This window comes from Gymnoscopelus microlampas (genome assembly GCF_963454915.1).
Source record: "Gymnoscopelus microlampas genome assembly, chromosome: 10".
Lineage (NCBI taxonomy): Eukaryota > Metazoa > Chordata > Actinopteri > Myctophiformes > Myctophidae > Gymnoscopelus > Gymnoscopelus microlampas.
In genome coordinates, this window is record NC_139947.1 from 22937894 (window position 1) to 22961710 (window position 23817).

At 41.2% G+C, this 23817-nt stretch overlaps 1 protein-coding gene across 2 annotated transcripts; it reads right to left on the minus strand.

Annotated features, from left to right (window-relative positions):
* Window positions 1–3642: 3642 nt before the first annotated feature.
* plod1a (procollagen-lysine, 2-oxoglutarate 5-dioxygenase 1a) lies at window positions 3643–22923 on the minus strand. Of its 2 annotated transcripts, none has more exons than XM_084069193.1 (19): window positions 22675–22923; window positions 21254–21345; window positions 20829–20962; window positions 20225–20388; window positions 19527–19639; window positions 19280–19343; window positions 17621–17718; window positions 16961–17062; window positions 14178–14309; window positions 11834–11946; window positions 11562–11666; window positions 11294–11419; window positions 10731–10872; window positions 10409–10522; window positions 9917–9982; window positions 9514–9618; window positions 8437–8583; window positions 6211–6336; window positions 3643–4484 (listed from the first exon to the last, which is right to left on the minus strand). In XM_084069193.1, exons 1-19 carry the CDS (start codon window positions 22766–22768, stop codon window positions 4329–4331), a joined length of 2193 nt encoding a protein of 730 aa, XP_083925319.1. In that variant the 5' UTR covers window positions 22769–22923; the 3' UTR covers window positions 3643–4328. The 2 variants fall into 2 exon arrangements, with proteins under 2 accessions (XP_083925319.1, XP_083925318.1); XM_084069192.1 differs by lacking the exon at window positions 6211–6336 and adding an exon at window positions 6603–6728.
* Window positions 22924–23817: the final 894 nt, after the last annotated feature.

Below are 23817 nucleotides of genomic sequence, written 5' to 3' on the forward strand. Positions count from 1 at the left end.
GCAGTGGAGGGGTGAGCCTATAGAGGGCGCTATTACCCGCAGCAGCTCTTTTATTTATTTTATGAATGTACATTCATAAAATAAATGTTCTTCACCGGGTTTAATTATAAATTATGCAGTTTGTAATATCTTGTTTACTCAATAAAAATTTGATTTGTCGGAAATTGGATCTGTTCGTCTTTTATTTGTATACAATAACAGCATTATGCCTATCTAACTCCCAAACACAACAACAGAGTGAGGGCACTTCCGGGTTCGTTCTACCCCGGGCATGCGCAGATTGCGCATTCTGCTCTGTGATGACGTCGCGCGGAAACCTGTCTATAGCCTTGTATTGCTTCCGCCCTCAGTCGCATGCATCACAGAAGCGTTCAGTAGGCCTCTGATTGGCCTACCGAACGTCCCCTTCTGTGACGCACTCGACTGAGGGCGGAAGCTGGTGCGCGCCCGAGATACGAACGCTTCAGAGCCGAAGGAGGCGTCTACCTTTATATGTCTATGGGCCCAAATACTGTTGCAGTGTCGGTGGATGCAGCCAAAATGGCGGCGTCGACTGGCAAACACGTGTCAACAATCAAAATGGCGGCGTCCATGGGCACTAAACCATTACAACCAAAATGGTGGCGTCCATGGGCCTGAACGTAACAACAAGCACTGATGCCGGGCCAATGAGCACAGCCAAGATGGCAGCGCCCATATGCTCGACAACAATAACAACCCCTCCGAACCCGCTGTCACTTCGCATTGAGCGATGGATGGAATGCAATGCCAACCCATGGGTGCGTCGTACAATAGCACAGGGGTACAGACTGCAATTTTCCACCAAACCACCCATGTCCAAAAGAGTACTGTTGTCACACGCGAGTGGTCAAGCGGCGGTGATGTTGCGGAAGGCGATTTCCTCCCTACTACGCAAAAACGCCGTGCGGGAAGTGTTACCGGGAGAAAGCCGGCTCGGTTTCTACTCGAGATACTGGGACGCAAGGTCCAGTACAAGATCTGCATGAGGGTGGCGGGGCTCATGGCTTCGGCCATTTCCCTGGTACGCCTGGGCAGGCGGGTGCAGTACGTTAGTCCGACAGCGCATTCCTCCGACAGCGCAGCGCTCCGACGTTTCAATACTAAACCCGAACCAAACCCGCACCCTAACCCTAACCGCACGCGGATGCCACATAGTCGGAGAAAAGGTCTGTCGGATTAACGCATGCCTCCCTGGGCAGGCTACACATGAGGCCTTTAGTTTTCAGAGATGGATGCACTCAGGGTTTTCGCAGCGTGCATGCAGTCACTCCAACAATGGAAAGTAGCTTCTTTCCTGTCGGAGAGCGTCCCGGTAGGGAGGATCATGACAGTCTTTTTGGCGGTGAAACACTTCGAGCCCCACATCAATGGATGTCACGTCCTGGTCAGGACGGACAATACCAGGACCATGGCCTACATCAACAAGCAAGGAGGTCTGAGGTCTCCTACTTTAAACAGTCTGGCACGGAGGTTGATACTGTGGTGCGACGCGCACCTGGAATCAATCAGTGCCTCTCATGTACCTGGACTTTGAACAGGGCAGCCGATCTTCTGTCCAGAGGCAAGACTTATTATTCAGATTGGTCTCTGCACCCTGGGGTCGCGGACCAGATCTGGGTCAGGTTCGGACGGCCCCAGGTAGACCTATTTGCCTCGGAGGAGAACGCGAAATGCTGTTCTTCTCAATGAGAGGACAGACTCCGCTGGGCCTGGATGCCCTGGCGCATTCCCTCCGCTGGAACTGATCCACCCCACTCTGAAGGAGTGGTGTCTGGAACGGTCCCCGGCTGTGGTCCCGTTCCAGGCTTCGGTCGCAGACATCCTGATCATTTCTATTAAAGTTGCAATTAGCCCTAGAAAGACTGTGATATTACATAGGTCTACATGTATTCCAAATACATGCCCGTAATATCACAGCCATTCTAGCGCTAAGTTGCAATATGACACAGCTCTGTTTACACCTCGTCTTTAGTACCTTTAATTGTACATACGCTTAGTTCTGATTATTTTAATTTGACACTTGCTTTGACACGGTAAACATTATGTTTTCTTATGCAATAAATGACAGCAATTTGGGAGAAAGGCTTCCATGTGGATCACCTCAGACGATGGTCGTCATTAGGCCAGTCTAAATATGATGTAAATGGTTGTTAGATTAGCCCGATGACAGATGACACACAGACCATCTTCTAGACCAGTGGTTCCCAAACTGGGGGTCCCCCAGGGGGGTCCCTAAATTATTTTGGGGGTCCCAAGATGATTAGCTTTATGTGCAACATTGTTTTCTAACTCAACAGTAAACAAACCAACATACAGTGTAAGTGTATACAGGGTATCTGCACATTTCTAAAGTGACAATTTAATGACTTTTAATCTAAATTGTCAAATATTACGTAAGAAAGATGCAAACATTGTGAAAATAGCCGATCTACAAGCTCACAACGCCTCGCAGTACGAGTCGCTGTGAGCTTGTATTTCGGCTATTTTCACAATATTTATCTGTGGAACAGAGTCAAACTAAATGCCTACAATTCCAAGTGCTTGCCAGGGTGGGGGGTCCCCAGTTCAAATATGGTTATTTTGGGGGGTCGCGGCCAGAAACGTCTGGGAATCCTTGTTCTAGACAGCTCGCCTAAAGAGCCACAGCGTTGTCATGCAATTCAGCAGTTTATCTTGACTTGAGAGCTGAAGGGAAGGGACATTACAAGAATAGCTGCAGGACAGCATTGGAAAATAGTACACAATCAATAATCTTGGTAAAAGTACACTATCAATTATTCTAAATCCTTTTAACAGCATCAAAAACTTCTTCAAATTCAATCTCATTGTTAATTGCCTGTAGAAGTGACTTAAAGCATACACTGATCACTGCGTGCATTGCAAATCCAGGTGTTCATATTGGGGACTCTGAAGCCCAGACACCTAACATCTCCCTTGGCAAAGAAATCCGCCTTTCCCCTGAGCGGTAGATGTTTGGTTTTCCATGAGAGACTGGGGTTCGAATCCAGGTGGTTAAACAGTTATGTGGTACTGTAGGGCAGGCAACAGTACCAGGTGCACTAGCTGTCTGATGTTCCATCACTACGGTTCCCACCATTGTAGTTAGGAAGCTCTCCATGTCTAACTAACTGGAGATCCTGCGAGAGTTCAATAATTAAAGCGCTCCTTTTTTTTGTTGCTTTTTACCCATTTCTCTCCCCAGTTTTGTCATTATGCCAATTGATTCCTCCCCACACACATTTCTGTGTTGTCACTGCTGTTGTATCCTACTGACTCACCCACCAGTGAGGAGCCCCCACCAGGAGGACGTAGAGCCTTCGTCCTACTACTCCCGCCCAACACACTGCTGACAGGTGACACCCCAGCCCGTAGGATTACGTGCAGTGCCAATTATCACCCTCTCCGCCTGGCTTCCCTCCCCCGAACACGGGCCAATTGTGTTCGTCAAAGTAGAAATTCGACAAAGTCGGTGAACCACGGTGGATTTGAACCCACGACCTCCATGGTGGTGAGCAGCTACTTTACCACTGCACCACCCGAGCGCAATCAGCAAAATGTTTCTATGTCTCAGTACTAAGATATAGACCTAGACAGTGATACTACTTAATTTCACAATTTCACCAGGTTCATCGTTTTATTAACAAATGGGCATAAAAAGTACAACCATGTTATGTAACAGCAAGAAAATACAACAATTTGTGAAAATTCGGTGAATCTCCGTCAATCCAGATCAACTGTCAAAAAATATGTTTGCATTTCAACAGAATCTTCCAAGAAGACTCTGATATTGCACATAAAAGCATAAAAGCTTTCATAAAAGCCACATTGATCTTTGGAAGCTATTCATATAAAACATGTAAAAATAAATAATGGATTTATTAGGCTTTGTGCTTTTGGAGTGTCTGAGAGTTAAATTAACTATAAGACTGAATTACAAAAATGTATATGGCTATAATACTGAGAAAATGCACATTGTCCATTAAAAGAAAGGTCATTTTCAAACTAGAATAATTCTTTCAAATTGGTTAATTCTTTTCAAGCAGGTTCTCAAAAAACGTATGTGGTGGGTTCTTGTACAAGGAAGCCTAGGTTGAACTACAGGAGATTTCCTGAGAGAGGTTTAGCTCAAGCCTTTGCAGAGTCAGCTGACCTCTTGGAGAATCATGAATCTACCAAACACACACTTGTAATTTCTCTCTGTAAAAACTGTATTCAGAGCCGGTGCTGGAGAAAACTATTTTGAAAAACTAATCTCAGATCAAGAAAAGAGCAACTTCAACATCACAGAGTGAGCTAGGTGGCGCTGCTCAAGGGTCCACAAATGAAACTGCGATGTATCTGACACCCTCTGTGGTTCTGAGGCCTTCGTGGTAGTGGGTGAGACGGCCCGGGTGCATCAGGGCCCAGCCTTTGATTGGTGCATCGATTGAGCAGTTGTAGCGAATGAACCTGCATCCACCTCCCTGTTGTTAAAAACAAAACAAGAGGGCTTAGATCGGACAAGGCTCACTGTGCTGGATATAAACACATTCATAAAATACAAATTAATGGGTAAAACCACTGTTAGTGTGGAGATACCATAGGGGCACACTTTCAAGTTGCTATTTCATGTAAAATATGTTAAGTGTTCCTATGATCAGAAGAACCTTACATTTATGCTACACTTTTGTGTTTACACAAGTTGTATAACTACTAACAGTTACTATATTCAACAGTACTTCATCAATTACTACCCAGAAACTACTAGTTAGAGATTACTATGTTCTCTGTCATTCCCAGTTAGATGTCACAGTAGCTCATTTGTAGATACGGTTTTATGTCTAAATTTTGAGGGGTTGCTTGGGGGTTTGTTTCAAATCAACGTCTTTGTAAGAACTGTTGCCCAAAAATAGTTTTGAAGGTTGCAAATTATATTAAAGAAGCAAGTGGAGTCATGCCTTCACTTTTCTTTTTCTTCCTTTATCATCTATCTTCCCTTTGTGGGCAGGTTTTTAAGTCTATAGCCTAAAGCTAATTGGTGGACTCCGATTAGGAATGCCATACAACACATGGTATATGCAAACATGTGAAGGGGATCTACTTTTCTAACTCATACTGTATGCAGCTACTTTTCCGGTGGCAAATAACTTGAAACCATTTGCTTAAAAGACAGATCTTGGTGACTGTCAGCATATTTTACAGATATCATTCAGAATTGCATCTTCGCTGTAGCACAGTCAGTGACTGAGAATAACAGAGCAGCTCACTTAATACAGCAATAATGAATGATCTTGACTTCGTTTTTTTGTAATTTTAATCAAAGATGCGGGGCAGTGACATAGATACCAAAACAAGAAATACGGTTTCTAGCACATGCAAAGAAGAAAAAGTTGGAGACACCAAAATGGCCAAAACATGCTTGCAACAAAAACATTCAAAATACAATGAAGCATTAGCTATAATATGTGTGCATGTGAGGAATTCATCTGATGTGTCCTCAAACCAATGCAGTACTGCAATATTTTAGTTTAAGTGGTGTGCTATTTGTAGACTGCCAGTAGTCTTACACGTACAACTATGCAGAACGCAAACATGCTGTGTGAGTGTATATATTACAGCTTGGCTTAGCCTAACCCTCGCCCTAAATAGTTCTCTGCGATAACTTTTGTTAGTTTTATAGTTCATTTTAATATCCTTTTATTGTTTTTTAAATAATGAAATGGCAATGCACCTACCTATTGATCTGATATGCTTCTTATATATGTGCCATTAGATCCTCTGGTGATGGCCCTGACATTTTTCCAAAGGCTTGAACTAGAAGGCATAGTTTTTTCAGCACCAGCCTCTGTCAGAGGAGCTACAGGACTCTAATACATGTATGTGGACATTTTTAAAAGGATAGCTTTTTGGCACTGCTTTCACCTAAGGTGAATTTCTAACTATCGATATTGTGTTGTTGTGTGCGTTTTAATTAAAATTGCGTGAAGCACTTTGAATTGCATTTTATGTTCGAATTGTGCCATACAGTGAAAGTTATTACGTTTTGACTACTAATGCATTTCTTCTGTCTGTTCTTATACCTGAACCGACATAAGCCCAAGTGATTATTTCAAGCGTTCAGTCTGTGCCGAGCCAGTCTAATATTAATGTATATAGCATCTCTGAGATGACCCCATGACATCATCAGGAAATATCCCACACGCTACTCACCTGGTAATCAAGGACCTTTTGGTTGAGCGCAATGTTTATAGTGAATGTGGAGGCATCATGGTGCGGTCTTAAAAGGGGCTGTTCATCTGGCTTATATCTAACTACAAACGCCAATTCAAATTGAGCCTGCAAAGAGACAGACAGACAACAAAAGTCTGAAAAGAAAGTCATGCAAGATTTTGTTTTTGAAACGGCCTGTCAGGCCAGAGAGAGAGAAGTGTGTGTGACTGGATCTCCTGCTGAAAAAAGAATGCGCATTAGCACCATTCCTGTTCCGGCGTTCACATCCGGAAGTTAAATAGAAAAGACCAGAAGTGAAAGGAAGAAGGTCACCTGCAATCCCCTCTATTACCTGACGGTTCACACTCTACTGCCCTCCACCGGTCATTTACCTGGTAGTCGGTGTCTTTGCTGTTGAGAGCTATGTTAATAGTGAAAGTAGAGGCATCGTGGTGAGGGGCAAGCAGGGGCTGTTCGTCAGGTTTGTACCTTACCACGAAGTTCAGGGGAGAAGTACACTGATGATGGGGAAACGTATAAAAAAGGTCAACAGAGGGGACTTCAGCAACACAGAGTGAGAGGAACATTTCCTCGATAACAGAAGATTTTATTATGCTTTTTTTCTTGTCCACAAACTGAAAATAGAGAAAGGAGTTCATGAATTGTCACCCATTCTAAGAATCATACTGTACGTCATCTATCAACAAGGAGCACATGATGCACTGGTCGTGTTACTTTATTGGGTGTCCTGGATCTTCTTCTTAGGATGTAACGTCACCGGTTTGTAGTTTGAGAGATAAAGCCTGAATGCAGGTGTTAACAGCAGGACTTCAGATGTGTTGAATGTTGACCACTCCTGAGCTGTTATGGGAGTGGGCTAGCTGGAAAATGTAACTGTTCGGCCATTATTTAAAAGGGAATTATCACTTGAATATGAATTTGTGGTGTTAGCTGTCAGTGTGCCGTCATGATACATTGCATGCGCAATGCAGGTTCATCCAGGAAACCCATCGGCTCAGCTGGTTTGTCCACTCTTTAGCATGCATTCTCTCATGTGAACCAATCACCATTCACGTACACTGAATGTCAAACTATAGTACAAATACTCATCCTAGTCAGCTTGCTGTATATTTCATCTCCCGCTGCTGGTGTGCGTGATAAGCCCTGTGGAGTTATGTCCCTGTCCAACATCTATGATTGTGTAGCAGCAATCCATAAAGGCAGATCTAGTCTATCAAACTAAAAGACCTTCTGCCATGTTATTATCACTCATAAATATACTACTTTATATATGCGAGTTGTCCTGACTGAACTTACTTTGTCCATTTTACTGGTGGTTAAGCGGTTAGCTTGTTTTTCATCAGTAACCAAATTTGACCTTGTCCTGTCACCACCTACTCTTATATGATAAAATACTCACCAAGAAACGGTGACACAAAAACAGAAATAAAACCTAAAACATGTGACAAATATGGCTGTATTATAAATATCTCTTTTTTTCTTGGTATGTCAGACCATTCCCACAAACCAGAAGAAACACTTCCCTTTTTAATAAAAAGAAAGTATGCTGTATTCTGCCCCAATAATTCTAACTTGTGCAAGCCGTACATTTTAACTAGGCTATAATGATAAACATTTACACAGTTATATGGTGTGTTGCTTGGCAGCATTTACAGGCTGCAAACAAAAGTCATTTTAACTTTAATGACAGGGCTTTTGCAGCACGTCTGTTCTCAGTGAAAAAATGCTGCAATGGCATTGCACAATTGGACTTTAAAATCTCTTTTGAAGGATACCTTTCCATTTAGAATTTCAGATCATATCATCACATGGGGATGAAATGACACTAACAGGGCCCCTTCGTTTCCCTGTGGAATGCTAGCAATGCTAAACAAATATAGAAACCCGACACCACCATCATTGGAAGATGTTATTAAGAATTATTGTCAATTCTTTCTCTAAATTATTAACCCATTAAGACCTGAGGCCGCTTCTAAAAAAATATTTTCACGATTTTTCAAAAATAGCAGATCTACGAGCTCATAGCGCGGCACTCGGTGACGCGCTATGAGCTTGTATATCTGCTATTTTTGAATAGCCAAAGAAATCTAAAGTGACACAGATGCGTTCCAGGTCTTAATGGGTTAAGAGAAATAATTGACAAATTTGACAATAACTCTAAATATATCTGTTTAGGAGCCAACAACACATATAAATATATCTTACCTTAGTGTAGTAACCAGGATACATTTTCTCTGTAATTGGCGCAACGTAATCCAGTAGAATTTTGTGCCATTCTTTCTCATAGTTCACTTGGGTCATGTGGATGTCAATAGTGGGGACATTTTCATAGCCACCTTGGATTCTGGCATCCTGAGAGAAAACATTTAAGAAATTACAACCAGTGTGTCGAAGTGTCCAGGAGCAAAACACTTAATACCTAATGCTTAATCTATACTCTGTCGAATGACAGTATCACTTTGTGCTCATCAGAGCCATCGGACCAGCCATCTGCTGGGTGAAGTAGCAATGTCCCCTCACCTGAGGACCAGAAAATACTACCTTTCCTTTCTGTTGTACTGTACATGCATTATGACAATAAACACCCTTGAAACTTGAACTTGAGAATGCTCACATAGTGACAAAACAAAATAAAACAAAGTTAAGCCGTGATAAAATATGATAGCAGATGTAGATTGTATCTAAATGCCATCTGTGGTGGATACACTACCGTAAACTTGTATAAATGTTACAGGGTAAGCAAACTGAAGTACAAAGCAAAATTCTGACTGTTAAGCGACTGAAATGTATATTCATAAAAATACTATGGCAGAAGGAATGACAGAAATACTTTTTGGTTAGTTTCAAGGGCAGCATTCTCATAACTTCTTATCCTGTGGTCGGTTACATACAATAGAGGAGGTAGTACCATTTTCCCGTTAGACAGCCGAGCCCCCCCCCCCCCCCTGTTCTTGTACATATCTTTTTCCCCCCTTTTTTATTTTTTTGTTGTACATAGTGTTTGCTGTTTTTTTTGTAATGATATTCGAACTGTGGTGCCACTATATATGTATATGAATTGAATACCAAGGCCCTCATTGGAAACAAGTCCGCAAGGACTTTTATGAACGGACCTGTTAGACAAAGTATTTTAAATGTAACTGTGCTGTTTTACATTTTTTGCCAAATAAAATATTCAATCAATAGTGTAGCTTACTTGAACTAATTTTCTCACTTCACAGGGTCTCTTATGTTATATAGGTGTCAACAAACAAATCAGTCTGAAAGAGAATCAAAACTTACCGTGTTTGCGCCACCTGACCACTTTCCAAAGTGTTCCATTTCTTGGACTATGTGATCACAGGCGATATCGGAGAAGATTGGGAACCAATAGACATCCGGACAGGGCTGGGAGACAGAAAAAAAGAAAAGCAACTTAGTGACCTTACTGCACCTTAAAAAAACTATTGGTACATTTCAAATCTGTCTCTGTGCAGTGAACATTTCTGTAACAAACGATGACTAAAATCCTACCTTTACCAGGACTGGGAACAGAAATAACTCAAATCAAAAGCATTATTAAAATGTTCCATCATGGGCCTATTATAGTTTACAGTATCAGAAATATGTACTTGCCTAAAGCTCAGCTTTTTAAATTATCTACCATCAGTAAGTGATTATAGTTCCAGCCTGCAGAGGGACTCACAGTTAAAATAAGCTTGTCTTTCATGATCCGGGTGTAATTTGGATGGATGTAGCGCTCTTCCCAATCCTGAAGAAACAAAGCAAATAGAAATGTCCCCAAAAGGTATACAGTAAAGTGCTCGGGTCCAATTGGTTCTAAATTAACACATGATTTTAGACAGACAGACAAGTTCTTAGTGATCCCGTGGGGGAATTCAATTGTGAATGGCTAGCACCACAGTAGAAATTAAACATTAGCCTGGCTCCAGCCCCTGACTCACTAGCCACTTCCATTAACAAAATGTAAATTCAGGCTAAGTGTCAGGCTAATGAAACATAGGACAGATACAGCCAGGTAAGAGTAGGAGAGATAAAGCTAAAATTCAAGAACATCATTGTTTTTACTGTATATTCTGGACAAGTCAACTATCATTCATTAGCATACAAGAGGTTTCTATTTTTATGATATAAAAAAAGACTGCTAGATAGACTGCTAACATATGCTGATGCCCACCGCAGAGTTTTCAAAGATCTGCCAGAGGTCATTGTGGAGATGGCTGGTCTGGTAGTTTTCGGTTGACAGGATGCGACCAAAGGTGTGTAGATTGGACACGTACATGAACACTCCCTGGAATTCAAAACAGATTTGAAATCACCACACTGACTGAAAAACCATCATGTCATCATGCATGCTGACATGCATGTGTGTGTGTGTGTGTGTGTGTGTGTGTGTGTGTGTGTGTGTGTGTGTGTGTGTGTGTGTGTGTGTGTGTGTGTGTGCGTGTACACACATATTTGAACAATGAATAAAAAACATGGCCAGATCAATCACTGACCGCATCGCGAACGTTGCCACAGAAAGCCATGTCAGGGTCCAAGTTGTCAGAGCTGAATAAGTCAAAAGCGGAGAGCTCCGAGTGCAGGAGGCCGGCCTTCAGCAGGTACACACTGGACAGGTAGGGGATATTCCACACACCCCTGCAAGCAGGCAGAGTCAGCAACGTCACTGTATCCTTTACCAACACTAGCATGACACATTAGGAACCATACCTCGCCAAAATATGTTGTAGCGAAAAATCTATTGCAAAGTCTATCGTAGAAAGTTCTGATGTCTAAATTTATGCCTATATTTGTAATTATTTATGTTGGAAAAGATCAGAGAAGTACTCTGTAAAAGCGTTATATGTCTATGTATATTACCATTACTATTTATTTAGCCAGTGGGAAAACCGGAATTGATTAATCACGGCTGCAAGTACACAGTAAAATCCTTGAGTGTAAATTTTACTCTGAGTGTACAAATGGAACCATTTGTAACCATCAGAGTTACAAATGGGTTAGGGCCCACACTGAGGATTTTACTGTGTATGTAGAGGAGCGCAAAGCTGTGGCCACTTACACCCTGCGTCCCTGAACGATGTCCACATAGTCCTCAGACCTGGCATAGTAGCCGTCTGCGCTGAGGGCTCCCCAGAAGTTACTCCACAGTCGGCCGACACGGGTTATCATAGGTGCAATGATAGGCCTATGGAAGCATTAGAAAGCATTAGAATTGTTTTTTTTTTTTACAATTAACCCATTAAGACCGGGAACGCATCTGTGTGCCATTTTAAGATTTCTTTGTCTATTAAAAAATTGCAGATATACTGTACAAGCTAATTTCTTACCGATTTTGCTCGATGAGAATTTTGAGGGTGTCCTCGTTCTTCAGGACCACTTCGATGTCCAAGCTGAAGAAATATTCACAGTCCTTGTCTTGTCGACACATATCACTGAGAACAATGACACAGGGAAAGAAAAGGGACATTGACATGTTAAAACCAATAGATTTTATGAAATGAACTGAGACTGAGAGTGTGAGTGAGTGAGTGAGTGAGTGAGTGAGAATCGGGCAAGATTTTCAGTATAAGGTAAAGTTCTGCTCTTTATGTCATCTTACAGGCCAAAATTGCGTGATGTAACACTGTCCTCAGTCCCGACGAGTTTGACATCCTGATACAGAGTCCCATGTCCCTCCAGGAATGAGCTGACCTGCTTCTCATGATGAGCCTCCTGAAGGATAAGATGACAGTTATAATGATTCCAACAGTCAAACTAATAATAATCATCAATAGTCACCATCATTGCCATCATTTTTGGATGATTATATTTCAAGGCAGAGTTACAAGGTACTCGAACAACCTTGCCTTTTTGCTGGTTGTGTTTTCTCCCCTGAGGCTCATAAGGAATTAAAACACACCGCCCACCTGTCCCGCATGCCGTCACTTTGTCTTTTTACCTTCGCCTACTTTGTTTTCTATTTGGGGAGGAGGGAGGAGGAGAGGAAAGGAACATTTTTATGTTTTTTTATTTTTTTCCTTAGAACTCTTTGTGGATTTTGCAGATTTCTTTTTTTAGGATTTTTTTTTTCATGTCCATGTGGTGAAGTGAACAGGGACTAAAGACCCATGAGGGAGGAAGGGTATGGGGAGAGTTGAGTGTTGTTCAAAGCTAACTGAACCATCCTTGTCCCTAAGTTGCGTGTTAAATGTTATGTAGGGTGTGAATTGTTTTGTATTGTTTGTCTCTGTATGTAGGAAAACGAAAAAGGCATACTGTTTATGTGTTTGCTATAACTGCCCTACTACTACCTATGCTGAATAAAAATCATAACCAAAACCAAAAAAAGTAATTAAAACACAGTTCACAAAGAGAAGAAAAATAAAATACATCTTATCATGAAATAAATTTGATTCATCAAACCTGGCTGATATCATACATTCTTACTCCATAACATTGTATTATGCTCTTTTGTAGCATTTAACAATGCATGCTTTTGCATGCCCTCTAACAATGAGCCAGTGGTTCTCTTTCTAGAAGCTGTCAGCATGTCACATTCCTGGTCATTGCAACGGGAAGACAGAGAGGCAAGTGAGCACATGTGACTCGGTAGAGCGTTGGTAGGAGAGCAGTTCCAGAGGTTTAGGGTTGTACAGTATGTACTGTCTGTCTGTCAGTGTAAAGTAAATAAGTACATTTACTCGAGTACTGTACTTAAGTACAATTTTGAGGTATTTTTACTTTACTGGATTATTTCCAATTTGCAGTATTTTACTTCACCTCCACTACATCTCAGAGGCAAATATTGTACTTTTTTACTCCACTACAATTATTTGAAAACTTAAGTTACTAGTTACTTTGTAGATTTTGATTATTATTACAAAACCCATCAGCCCTATATATATATATTTTGGCCATTTGAAAATAGCAGATCTACAAGCTCACAATGCGTCGTGATGCGACGCATTGTGAGCTTGTAGATGGGCTATTTTCAAAAGATTTTTTTAATACATTTTGAACTTCTGAAATGGGACATTCTGCACAATGATTACTTTTAGTTTTGGTACTTTAAGTACATTTTAATACCAATACTCAAGTACATTTTGAATTCCGGACTTTTACTTGTAACAGAGTATTTCTACATTGCCGTTTCAATACTTTTACATAAGTAAAACATGCGAGTACTTTTACCACCACTGCTGTCTGTCTGTGCACATCTCATGTCAGAGATGATCAAAAGATATGAACCTAGTAGGTCGCTGAGATCCTCTGGCACTGAATGTTTAGAAGTTCCAACTGTCAGTGGTAAGACATGGAGAGGCAGCTTTTAGTTCTTATGCCCCCAAACTCTGGAACTCCCTGCCAGTCAGTCTGAGAATGGCTGAATCAGTAGATATTTCTTTAAGCATAATCTTAAGACATATTTATTGGAATAGAAATGGCGGCCAACCCCCATAGGGCAACTGCACTAGTTCTAACATTTTCATCACCTAATCAAATAAATATATTTCTCTCTGACAAGTAATGTATTTCAAATGGGGGAATTCCTTGCTGCTGCATCGCTGATGGATTTCCCCATAGGGGATCAATAAAGCATGACTTACCTTGAAATGAATATGGGCCTTGTTTTTGTAAGGTTTTTGTGATAAAAGAGAACATGGAAAATTGAGCTTGTGATATCAAAACCACAACAAATCCATTGAAGCGAGGAACACTGTACTGTATTTAGGATCAGCACAAAGCACAGCAAAAAAATGCCGATCTATAAGCTCACAATGCGCCGCGAAGCAATGCGCTGTGAGCTTGTAAATTGGCTAAGGACACCATCGTAAAAAAGTCTAAAATAGGGCATTAGTGGTTAAAAGAAATGGTGGGGTTGGGGAAAGAGCCGACGGTTATTCATGTTACCACGTGGGGTGCAAAGAACAAAGGTGATTCTGGTCCTGACAGCCTTCTCTTCTCACCTTGTTGTAAATGAAGAGTTTGAGCCTGTTCTTGGGATAGTTGAGTTTCAGCAGACGCTCAAAGAAGACTGCTACAAAAGGTGTAGGCTGTTGAATGAAAATGCCAATCACCACCAGCGGGTATTCAGTCTCCTGTAAGGGGAGGGAAAACAAGACATGGAAGTAAGGCTGAGGCTGAGGTCTGGGAGAAAGGAGTTAATTCTATTCTGCAAGACATTCTGGCATGTTTTACTAAGAAGTCATGTATTAAACTACAGTAGCTACTGACTGACCAATCTGGGAACCCATTAACAAAAAAAGAAGAAGAAAAACACTGCTGAATCTGTCTTGACTCTTGAGAGATTAATGACTGACTGACTCAGACAGTTGCAGCATCAGGGGTTCTGTCATAGTGAACTAGAAGTTGTTCCATTATTAACTGTCTATGGAACACCTCCCAGATTCGACTCCAGATGACATCATTACATTCTTGTAACTCTGCAACTCGGCTTGCTTCTTTTCACTGGGTGGCTGTCAGTTTTCACAATTGATTGAAAATATTTTACAGAAGGCTTTTTAAAGCCTTAAACTCAAATTAAACCCATCATATGATGGTGACGCTTGCAGACAAGACAACTTCTTGTCGGCAAGAGACATCGGCGCCATGCAGGAGAGTATAAATGAGGCATTACAAAGCCAGGCTCCTAGCTACATTTTAGATATGCTGGACCCCTATGACCCTGGGCACAGCCTTAGATCTTGAGATGGGGCTCTCTTGGTTGTTCCTAAAACTCTCCAGGGGTGATCAGGCTTTTGCGGCATGGGTACCTGAACTTTGTAAAGCCCTGTCTGAGGATCTAAGGCTAGTCTTTTAAACCACTTCTGAAAATATACTTTTGTCATCATGGCATTTTCATAGTGTTTATTCTATCTTCTTATCACCTTTCTTTTATCCATGCTCATTTCCTTAAATGCCCTTTTTTTTGCCTTCTTTACTATCTGTACCTCTTTCATGCTATGTTCCTGTAACTTGTTTCTGTAAAGCTTAGCACTTTGTAACCTTGCTTTGAAAAGCTCAATACTTAATACTAAAAACTGACCAATGCAATAAAACATATGTGAATTTTATTTTATTTTCCCTGTTAAACAGTAGTAGTAGTAAATTACAGTAGTACATTTTTTAAACCCTGTCCATTGTTCACCATAGCTGGGGTATTCAACACTGAACACGTTTCTGCATGTTTCACATTTTTAGAGCCCCAAACCTCAAGCTGAATACCCCAGTTATAGCTATTAAACACCTTCATTCCTGACAACTTGTTAGAACTTAAATCACACTCAAAACCTCAAGCACTTTGAAAGAGCTTACATTCCTGTTGTCACAAATGCAAACCTCAATATATGAACGGTAAACTAAGACACTAACTGGCCTAGAATTGTATGTTCATTGTCCACTGGCACCAATATATTTGCAATATTGATCTGGTGTTGAACTGAAAACATCATGCTTTAAAAAGGGTGACACTCAACAGCATATTAGCATCACATATTCACATAAAATTGATAAGGCATAGGTGTCGAAAGAACAGAAATCGCCATTTGAATGTTGTTTTTATTTTTTCAAAGTAACAAAGCTAATGACGACTAATTTCCTGACCTACCGATGTGAAAACGAATGCTTTCATCACGTCACACATGTTCAACAACAAAGTTTGAGTTCATGCACTGCACACAGCAAGTTAATATGAACGTTGTTGCCACCCACAGCGTCCAAGTTTAAGAAACGTAAAAAATGATGTCAACAGCAAGCCATAACACTTAACTAATATAGTTGGTTTCACTATTATGTTTAGCCTGTTATTATAGCATTTGTATGTGTGCACGCGGGTGTTTATTATTGTATAACTATACATAATTGTTTTTATCCCACAATTTTTGAAACCCATTTGTTCACCCAGTGCCAATTGCCTAAGCTGAGATCCTGGACGATACTCTTCCTCTGCCAGCCTGGGGAGAGCCCCGAACTGAGCTCAAGCTTCCCTCAATGCATGAGGAGTGAGCAGGCCGCTTCTTATCAACTGACAGGGGGGAGTTTCCCCGGTAGGACGTAGCGCTTGGAAGGAACATGTTATTCCAACCAGTTCCTTTCCCCTCCATCAGGCGCCCCGGCTGACCAGGGGGAGTTTTTTTTTGTGAGGGTACCTACCCTAGGGGACACGGGGAGAACATGCAAACTCCACACAGAAAGGCCCTTTCGCCAACCCCACCTAGGGTATGGGCACTGACGGAGGAGAGAACACGCCCCCAGCACCCATTCCCCGGTGGGAATCAAACCCAGGACCTTCTACCTGTGAGGCGACAGCACTACCGACTGCGCCACCGTGCCCCCCTTATACATTATTTTATACAATTATATACAATATAAAATATTTGAATATAAAATATTATAAAGCATTGAAATTCAAATGGGATTGTAGAGGAAAACTGACTAACACATAATAGGATGAACAGTGGTGGGGGAGGGGAGGCAAAGATCCATGTGACCAAACCGAAGTGGCAAAGCAGCAGGGAATCTGCTTGCCATTAGTGGGTAGGTGAGATACATTTCCAGCCCTGATTAAAAGTATGACTTTTATTTCGACAAATGGGGTATTGTGGTAGTCCAGGCAAGTCAAGCCGCTCTGTATGCGACACAGAGACAGCAGGAGTGAACAGGGGTCTTCCATTTCCTTTATTTCCCCTGTGTTAGTTAGTCTTGCAAATGAAAAATGAAAACCTTTAAAGGTGTATCCCCTACAACTTACCTTGAGTCCTGAGAGTGGCTTTAAGTCCTCATGACACACTGTACAGCCTGTCTCAAATGTCCACACTTTTGGGATGTAGTTGCCCAGGTAGTTGATCTGGAGCTGGTAAACAAAACCAACAACAAACAAATCTGATCAGATTTTTGGAATCTATAACACTTTGATATACATGTATGCTAAAGAGTAAGCTAAAGAGTTTATACATATGATACAGCAACACTAGAAGGGGAAAGTACACAAGTCATTACAAAAACAAAAGAAAGAAAAATAGGCATTTAAAGATGTGTGGTACAATGTGTGTAGAATTAATCCAGAATAGGGAGTCTACAATTTTACTTTGTATATCGTTCAAACAAAATGACCCTCATCTACTGTGAGGCTTTATTTATACTTTCCTTTATATACGTAACAACGCGCCGCATTATGAGCTTGTAGAGCTGCTATTTTTGGCAGGCTTAAGTGTAAAAGCACATTTACTGTGCTAGAGGGAGACTGGGGTCTATGTCTTTTGGCAGCCCAGATGACATTCTACGATTGGACTTGCTCATAGTCACCAATCTGGACCATAACACCAGGTCATTTCATATTTCCAAACTGAGTTAAGCTGAGTTTGTCAGCCAAATGTGTTCACTGTTGAATTGGTTAAAGTGGGGGTTTTACCTTGGTTGGTCCGTTGCCATGGACAATGACAGGCAGGGTGTCATACAGCACGTTCCTGGCTCGTACCCGCCCATCCTCGAACTTCAGCACCACCTCATCTGGAAACACACAGATGTCATAATCCTGAAGTTAACAACGCCGGAGTTCCAAATTAGTGACTTAAGATACAAAGATAGCACCCACTAAACATTAAACCTCAAAACTCGACACACACACACACACACACACACACACACACACACACACACGGTGGAAATCACTACCTCACTGACTAACTTTGATTTTTCAGGCGACACATGTCTTTAAATACATAGTTCCTGACAGGACGCATGCAGCCGTTTGTGGAGTGGATGGGACCGCAGGGCTTACACAAACACACCCCGTAAACGCAGCTGCACTCCTCCTCTGTGTCCCGTGGGGGGGGGAAGCAATGGAACAGCCTCCTGCCCCCAATCCCACCTCCTCAACCCCCACCCTGTTCCCCCCTCCCTCCCTCCGTCCTACACTCTTTCTTTACTTCCCGGAGGCTACGTGTGCACAAGCACATCCCTTCCTCGCAGCAAACTCATAAATTCCTGACACAGACGGCACAGTGAGAGGGACAGGGTAGAGCGAGGGAAAAGCAACAGGCAGGCAGAGAAAGACATGTCTGAAAGGGAGCCTCACGTCTAAAAGAGCATGCCCTTTCAAGATAATTACCAGCTCCTTCATGAGCTGTAATGAACTGTAATGTACTGTGATATCCCATAAAAATGTATTTAGAAACGTATACAAAACAATTGTAATGAATCCTTGCATCTGTGTATGCATGTCACACTGTTTACACATCTGTTCACACATTCGTCCACCAGAGGGCACTGAAAATGCTAAATTTGCCAGCCAACCTTGTGCTGAAACATGTGGCTCAACTATGTATACCTCTAGGTTGTCTTGTTCTCAGTCCAATGAGAGTATTTGTTTGGACTTAAAAACACATTATTGTTGACAAACAACATTTTGCAAAGCGCAAAACTCTCCTGTGATTATTAGTACATAACAATCCACAAAGTCTTTCTTTCTCCCTGCTCTTTGAGCCAACTGGAAGGAGTGCTGAAGAGGAAGAGAAAGCAGGGGGAAGTCTTTCCTTCACCTTCATCTTTTATTCTCACGGCACAGCATGTTAAACCATGCAGGGACGGCTATAAACTGGAAAACAGCAACTTTGCAAATGTTCCATCCGGAGAAAGGAGAGGGAAACAAAGCTGGCATCAACAAAGAATAATGGTATGGTCACAAATGCGTGAATGAATGCGAGTGGCCAATGCCTGCCGAGGCAAGGTGTGAGTCAAATTTCAACATGGACTTTGTTTGATTTGATTTGTTTGTTTGTTGAACTTTGATGCAAGTCACGTAACGACAGTGGCGTGAATTTGCTTGTCAACCAAAAGCTCCACCCCTTCACTTGCATAGAATGGAAGTGATGCAAATGTTTCAATCACACATGTGTGACTGTACCCTAAAAGCTGCTTACTTTAGGTGTTGCATCAGGCAACTTAATAATGAAACTGTATTTAATTTAACGTGTGACCTCTACAATTCAGTTCTAACACAAGCTCTTGCCCTGTGTGCTGCACTGACAACAATACCTGAATCCCAAGAAGTCAAATTCAGGGCACTCACCGAGGGCTCCATGAAGATTCTGGAACAGTCTGCATTTGTTATCTAATGTGATATTTATGGATTTCTGAAAGCGGACAAAAAAGAAAGAAAAAATAATTGTTATGATAATACAACTTGCAGAACCTAAAAATAAATTACTTGCATGTAAAACTAGTATCAAATAGATCAAAACAATAGATGATATATAAATTAATGATTTTCTGACATAAGAACCATAAAAAGAACAATGCAGTGATATGATCCGTACCCTTTTCTCTGAGTTGATATAAATCTTGGTGAAGAAAAGCTGGTCACTCTCATTATCTTCCCCCGTCCAATCAGCAACCATCTCTTTGAGGTTGGGAAGGTGGCCAATGAAACCTAAGGACAGAAATAGAACCAGAAAGAAAGAAAGAAAAAGGAAAGTTAGGAAGTGTTACAATACTGGACGGGTCACAGGTTACTGTACACTGTATTCATTTTTGGGTCAATGCTGTGGTTACATTTGTACACTTGTAAATTAAAATAACCCCAGGATATTACTGTGTAGGCTCTCCCGTTGCTTTCATTAACATTAACATCAACCCCATACTGCAAAAGTGAGACCTAGCAACGAGGTGTCAGCAGACTTGGCCAGGTGCCTGCCTTGACTACAAGCCTGTCATTTCTTTGCTATAAAAATACACAAAACCCCTTTAAATGACCCAACAGTAGGCTACAGCAAAACATTCATTAAATAGGAGGCAAAAGCTATTTTAGGACTTAAAGCTAAGATGCCGACTGCAGGATGATAACTACTACATCTATAATCTGACACACAACATTTCATCAATCTAAAAATTGTAAAAAATAATAATTTAAAAAAAGTGTAATGACAGCAAGCCATATCGAAAGCTCTCTTAATTCCATTTGGATTGTAATTAATACATTGTTAAAATGCAATGAATACGTAGACATATGACCTACCCCCGGAGCCCAGGAACCGGTTGCCCTCCCTGACATGGGGGTGCTTGTCCTCCAGGTGTCTATCAGGCCAGATGAGAGTCTCTGAGGAGAAGACAACCTTGTGTCTGGCCTGCTGAAATTTCTTCAAAAGCTCTTTGGGGCTCGAGGCAAAGACCACATCATAGCTGTGTGAAACACAGAGAAAAATAGAAAACTTTACTGTGCCATGTTGACCAGCAAGTGTGAAGCCAGTTGCACAATAATGAATGGGTTTCCTTTATGAGCATAAATTGCCTGTGATGGTGTTTACTTTACTGACAGAAACAACTTGAAGCTTGTGACATCAGTTGTATGACGTATCCCATGTTTTACTCAATTGACCTCCATTCTAAAATGTAAGTTCAATATTTCAAAGTATAGTTATGTGTAATTTGCTAAATGAGCTCCTGACACACAGACCAACCCTCTTATAGTCGGCTAGACCCCTGCAGAGCCACAGCGTAATAATGACCAGTGTTTTAGTGACCAATATGCATAGTGTATTAGCTGATAGGGAGGAAAAGAGTTTTAAACCATCTGGTTGCACAGCAAGTCAACTCTATCAACAGCGATAGCTGCAGTCTACCTGTCAATGAACAGGATGATCTTATTCTCATCCTTCATTCCATCCAGGGCAGCTTTGAGGAGACGGATCTTCTGCCCTCCTCCTGGAGCTGTGGTGTAGTCCCCTCCTTTCCATGTCTCCCCTTGACCTAGCACCTTCAAAGCCACGGGAGAGAAAACCATTTAAAATAGGACATTTGACTTCTGAGACTTTTGACAAAACCATTTAAGCCTCCTCCCCTGACCCCTACAACATACTCATTGCTTCACATAAGATAAATGGCCATGATCAAACAATGGGTGTCTATGTTCTCAGTAAGTTTTCCGTAGGCAGAATGGCAGCTGCCAGGCATGGGTTTTTCCACGCGTATGAAACAGTTATTATCGCTGCATACAAAACAGGCGGAAAGGAGCCTGAACCAAGATCTTATGTGTTCCCTCTTTTACCTTGACAGTGTAGTTGAAATGCTGTGCCGACCTCAGAAAACGCCTGAAGCCATCAGTCTCTTTAGTCGCAACTGTCAACACTAGAAGGTTGCCTGGAAGACATAAAAGTTACAGTGATGTCAGTGGTTCGGGATTTGTTTTGACAAAGGGATACTAAGTAGACTATTGAGCGAGTGCATCAATAAATTAAATAACAAAACATTCTGCTGGCTAAGTAACATAAAAGAACATTATTATGCCACATAAATGAAAATAACTGTACACTTTCTTTATTGGCAGAAACGAATTGGAGCCTTCTAAGCCCTGTGTCATGTCATGTCATGCTGGGATTTCTTGATCCAATAAGCCAGGCCAGTGGACTACGTGCCATGTAGAGCAACAATGAGAATAACGTGTGTCTGCTTGTACTTGTTGTAAGTTAGTTTAGTACGCTAATTATTATCGCACAATGCCACTATAAAAGATAAAGCATCGATGGATGAACATAAAGAATGAAAACGGAATAAAATGCTTATAATAACATCTTAAAATACTTGGAAAATTAGAAGCAGCTACTCGACAGATTTCACACAACAACAGTCTTTTGTTGGCTACCTACATGTATGCATGTCAGTCGAAGTCAGTGTCATTGTAGGCAGTGGTGTAAAGTAACTAACTAACTACATTTACTCAAGTTCTATATTTATTTAAGTACAATTGAATGTTGAGGTATTTTTACTTTACTGGAGTATTTTACATTTTCAGTACTTTTACTCCACTACATTTCAGAGGCAAGTATTATACTTTAACTCCACTACAATTATTTGAAAACTTTAGTTACAAGTTACTTTGTAGATTTTGATTATTATTACAAAACATACATTAACCACTTCAGTGAGCTTGTAGATCTGCTATTTTCAAAAGATGTTTATACATTTGAAAACATGTGGAATGGGACATTCTGCATAATGAGTACTTTCTACTTTTGGTACTTTAAGTCCATTTTGATACCATACCAACACTTTTGTACTTTTACTCAAGTACATTTCTAATTCTAGACTTTTACTTGTAACAGAGTATTTCTACATTGCAGTATTGATACTTATATTCAAGCAAAACATTTGAGTACTTTTCCCACCACTGACTGTAGGCTACAGATGTGATTTTACAAGTCCCTAGTCGCCACTGCAGGGCCGGGGGGGTACATGGACATGGTCTGGTCGTCACATCCACGTCAGCGGCATGGAAACCTCCACAACGACCCGGTGAAAAGTCTCATGGATTCTTACAACGTAATTTCAAACCAAAATGTAGCCTATAACTCCATCGCATAGGAACAGGCTACAGTGTAACTAAACGTGCATAACGGTATGTGTGTGCATCATGTTCTGTAGGCCTGCAGTACAGACAACAGACAGACCGTGTCTCATCAGCTTTCCTACCGTCGGGGCTTTGCGGCTCTTTGGAACAACTTGTCAGCGGTAAAAGTACTGCGAGAGTAAACCCAGAAAAGAGTACTAAATACACAGCTCTCATGTTGCCTTCCGATCCTCCCAGGCAGCAGTGGAAGAAGTTCTTTTTGAGTTGTTGCTCCGATCAATGTAATGTAGACGCTTCTGGATGCTTTAGTTTTAGGGACTGATCTCAACTCTGTGTCGAGTCGACTCTGTTGACTCCTGCAGTACAACCACTAGATCCACAACCCCTCCCATTGAGAGCTATACATGTGTCTCTTTTACCCCCCCCCCCCTCCTCGTCGCGCCCCGCCCCCTCTCTCTCACGCACGCGCATTCACACAGACTCACATCTGTAGGTATCATACAGATGTAATGTATCTAATGTTCAGATAGTGACTACTTGCTACCCTGAGGAAAATCTATTCAAAATGTTCAGTCCCATGTATTTTGTTTTAGAGTTACTTTGTTAGCAGCTTGCAAAAAAAAAGCACAGGAAAGTACAGTTCAATACAAGGTCTGCTGAGAGGATTACATTTTTTTTAAAGAAAGCCTATGGCTTAATTCTTTCCACATATGCAGTGGTGGTGGAAAAAGTACTCAATTTTTTTAAATAAAAGTAACAATACAACAATGTAAATATACTCTCTGGTACAAGTAAAAGTTCGATGTTCAAAATGTACTTGAGTAAAAGTATAAAACTATTGGCATCAATACGTCCCATTTCAAGTTTTAAAAAACATTTTTTTTTTAAATAGCACATTTGTTTTAGATTTTGCCATATGATACCTTATACCGGATACAGGATAGGTGGGCACTAGCCCTGGTTCAGAGCATTAGTTATTAGTGAGAACTCACTAACGCTCTGAACCAGGGCTAGGTGGCCACTAGCGACATCTGGGCACCTCGAAGTAAAATTGGCTATTTTGTCCAAAATGTTAAAATGTTTAATATTTGAAAAATGGTCTTAAGTAAAGTATACATGATATGAACATGCACGGTGCATCATTATCAGACTTAATTCTATCCTTCAGCTTCTTGTTTATGACCCGAAATGACTGGATATACAGGTGTTGTAGAAATATTAGACCTTAATTGTCAAATGTTTAAGCATGCCTAGCATAGGCCTAT

Excerpts from the sequence above, each read along its gene's own strand:
- plod1a (XM_084069193.1), bottom strand. The coding sequence starts at position 22,768 with ATGAGAGCTGTGTATTTAGTACTCTTTTCTGGGTTTACTCTCGCAGTA. Across the intron at positions 19,640-20,224 it reads CCGGTTCCTGGGCTCCGGGG|GTTTCATTGGCCACCTTCCC; the intron begins GTAGGTCATATG and ends TTCTGTCCTTAG. Across the intron at positions 17,063-17,620 it reads ATGGCAACGGACCAACCAAG|CTCCAGATCAACTACCTGGG; the intron begins GTAAAACCCCCA and ends TTTGTTTACCAG.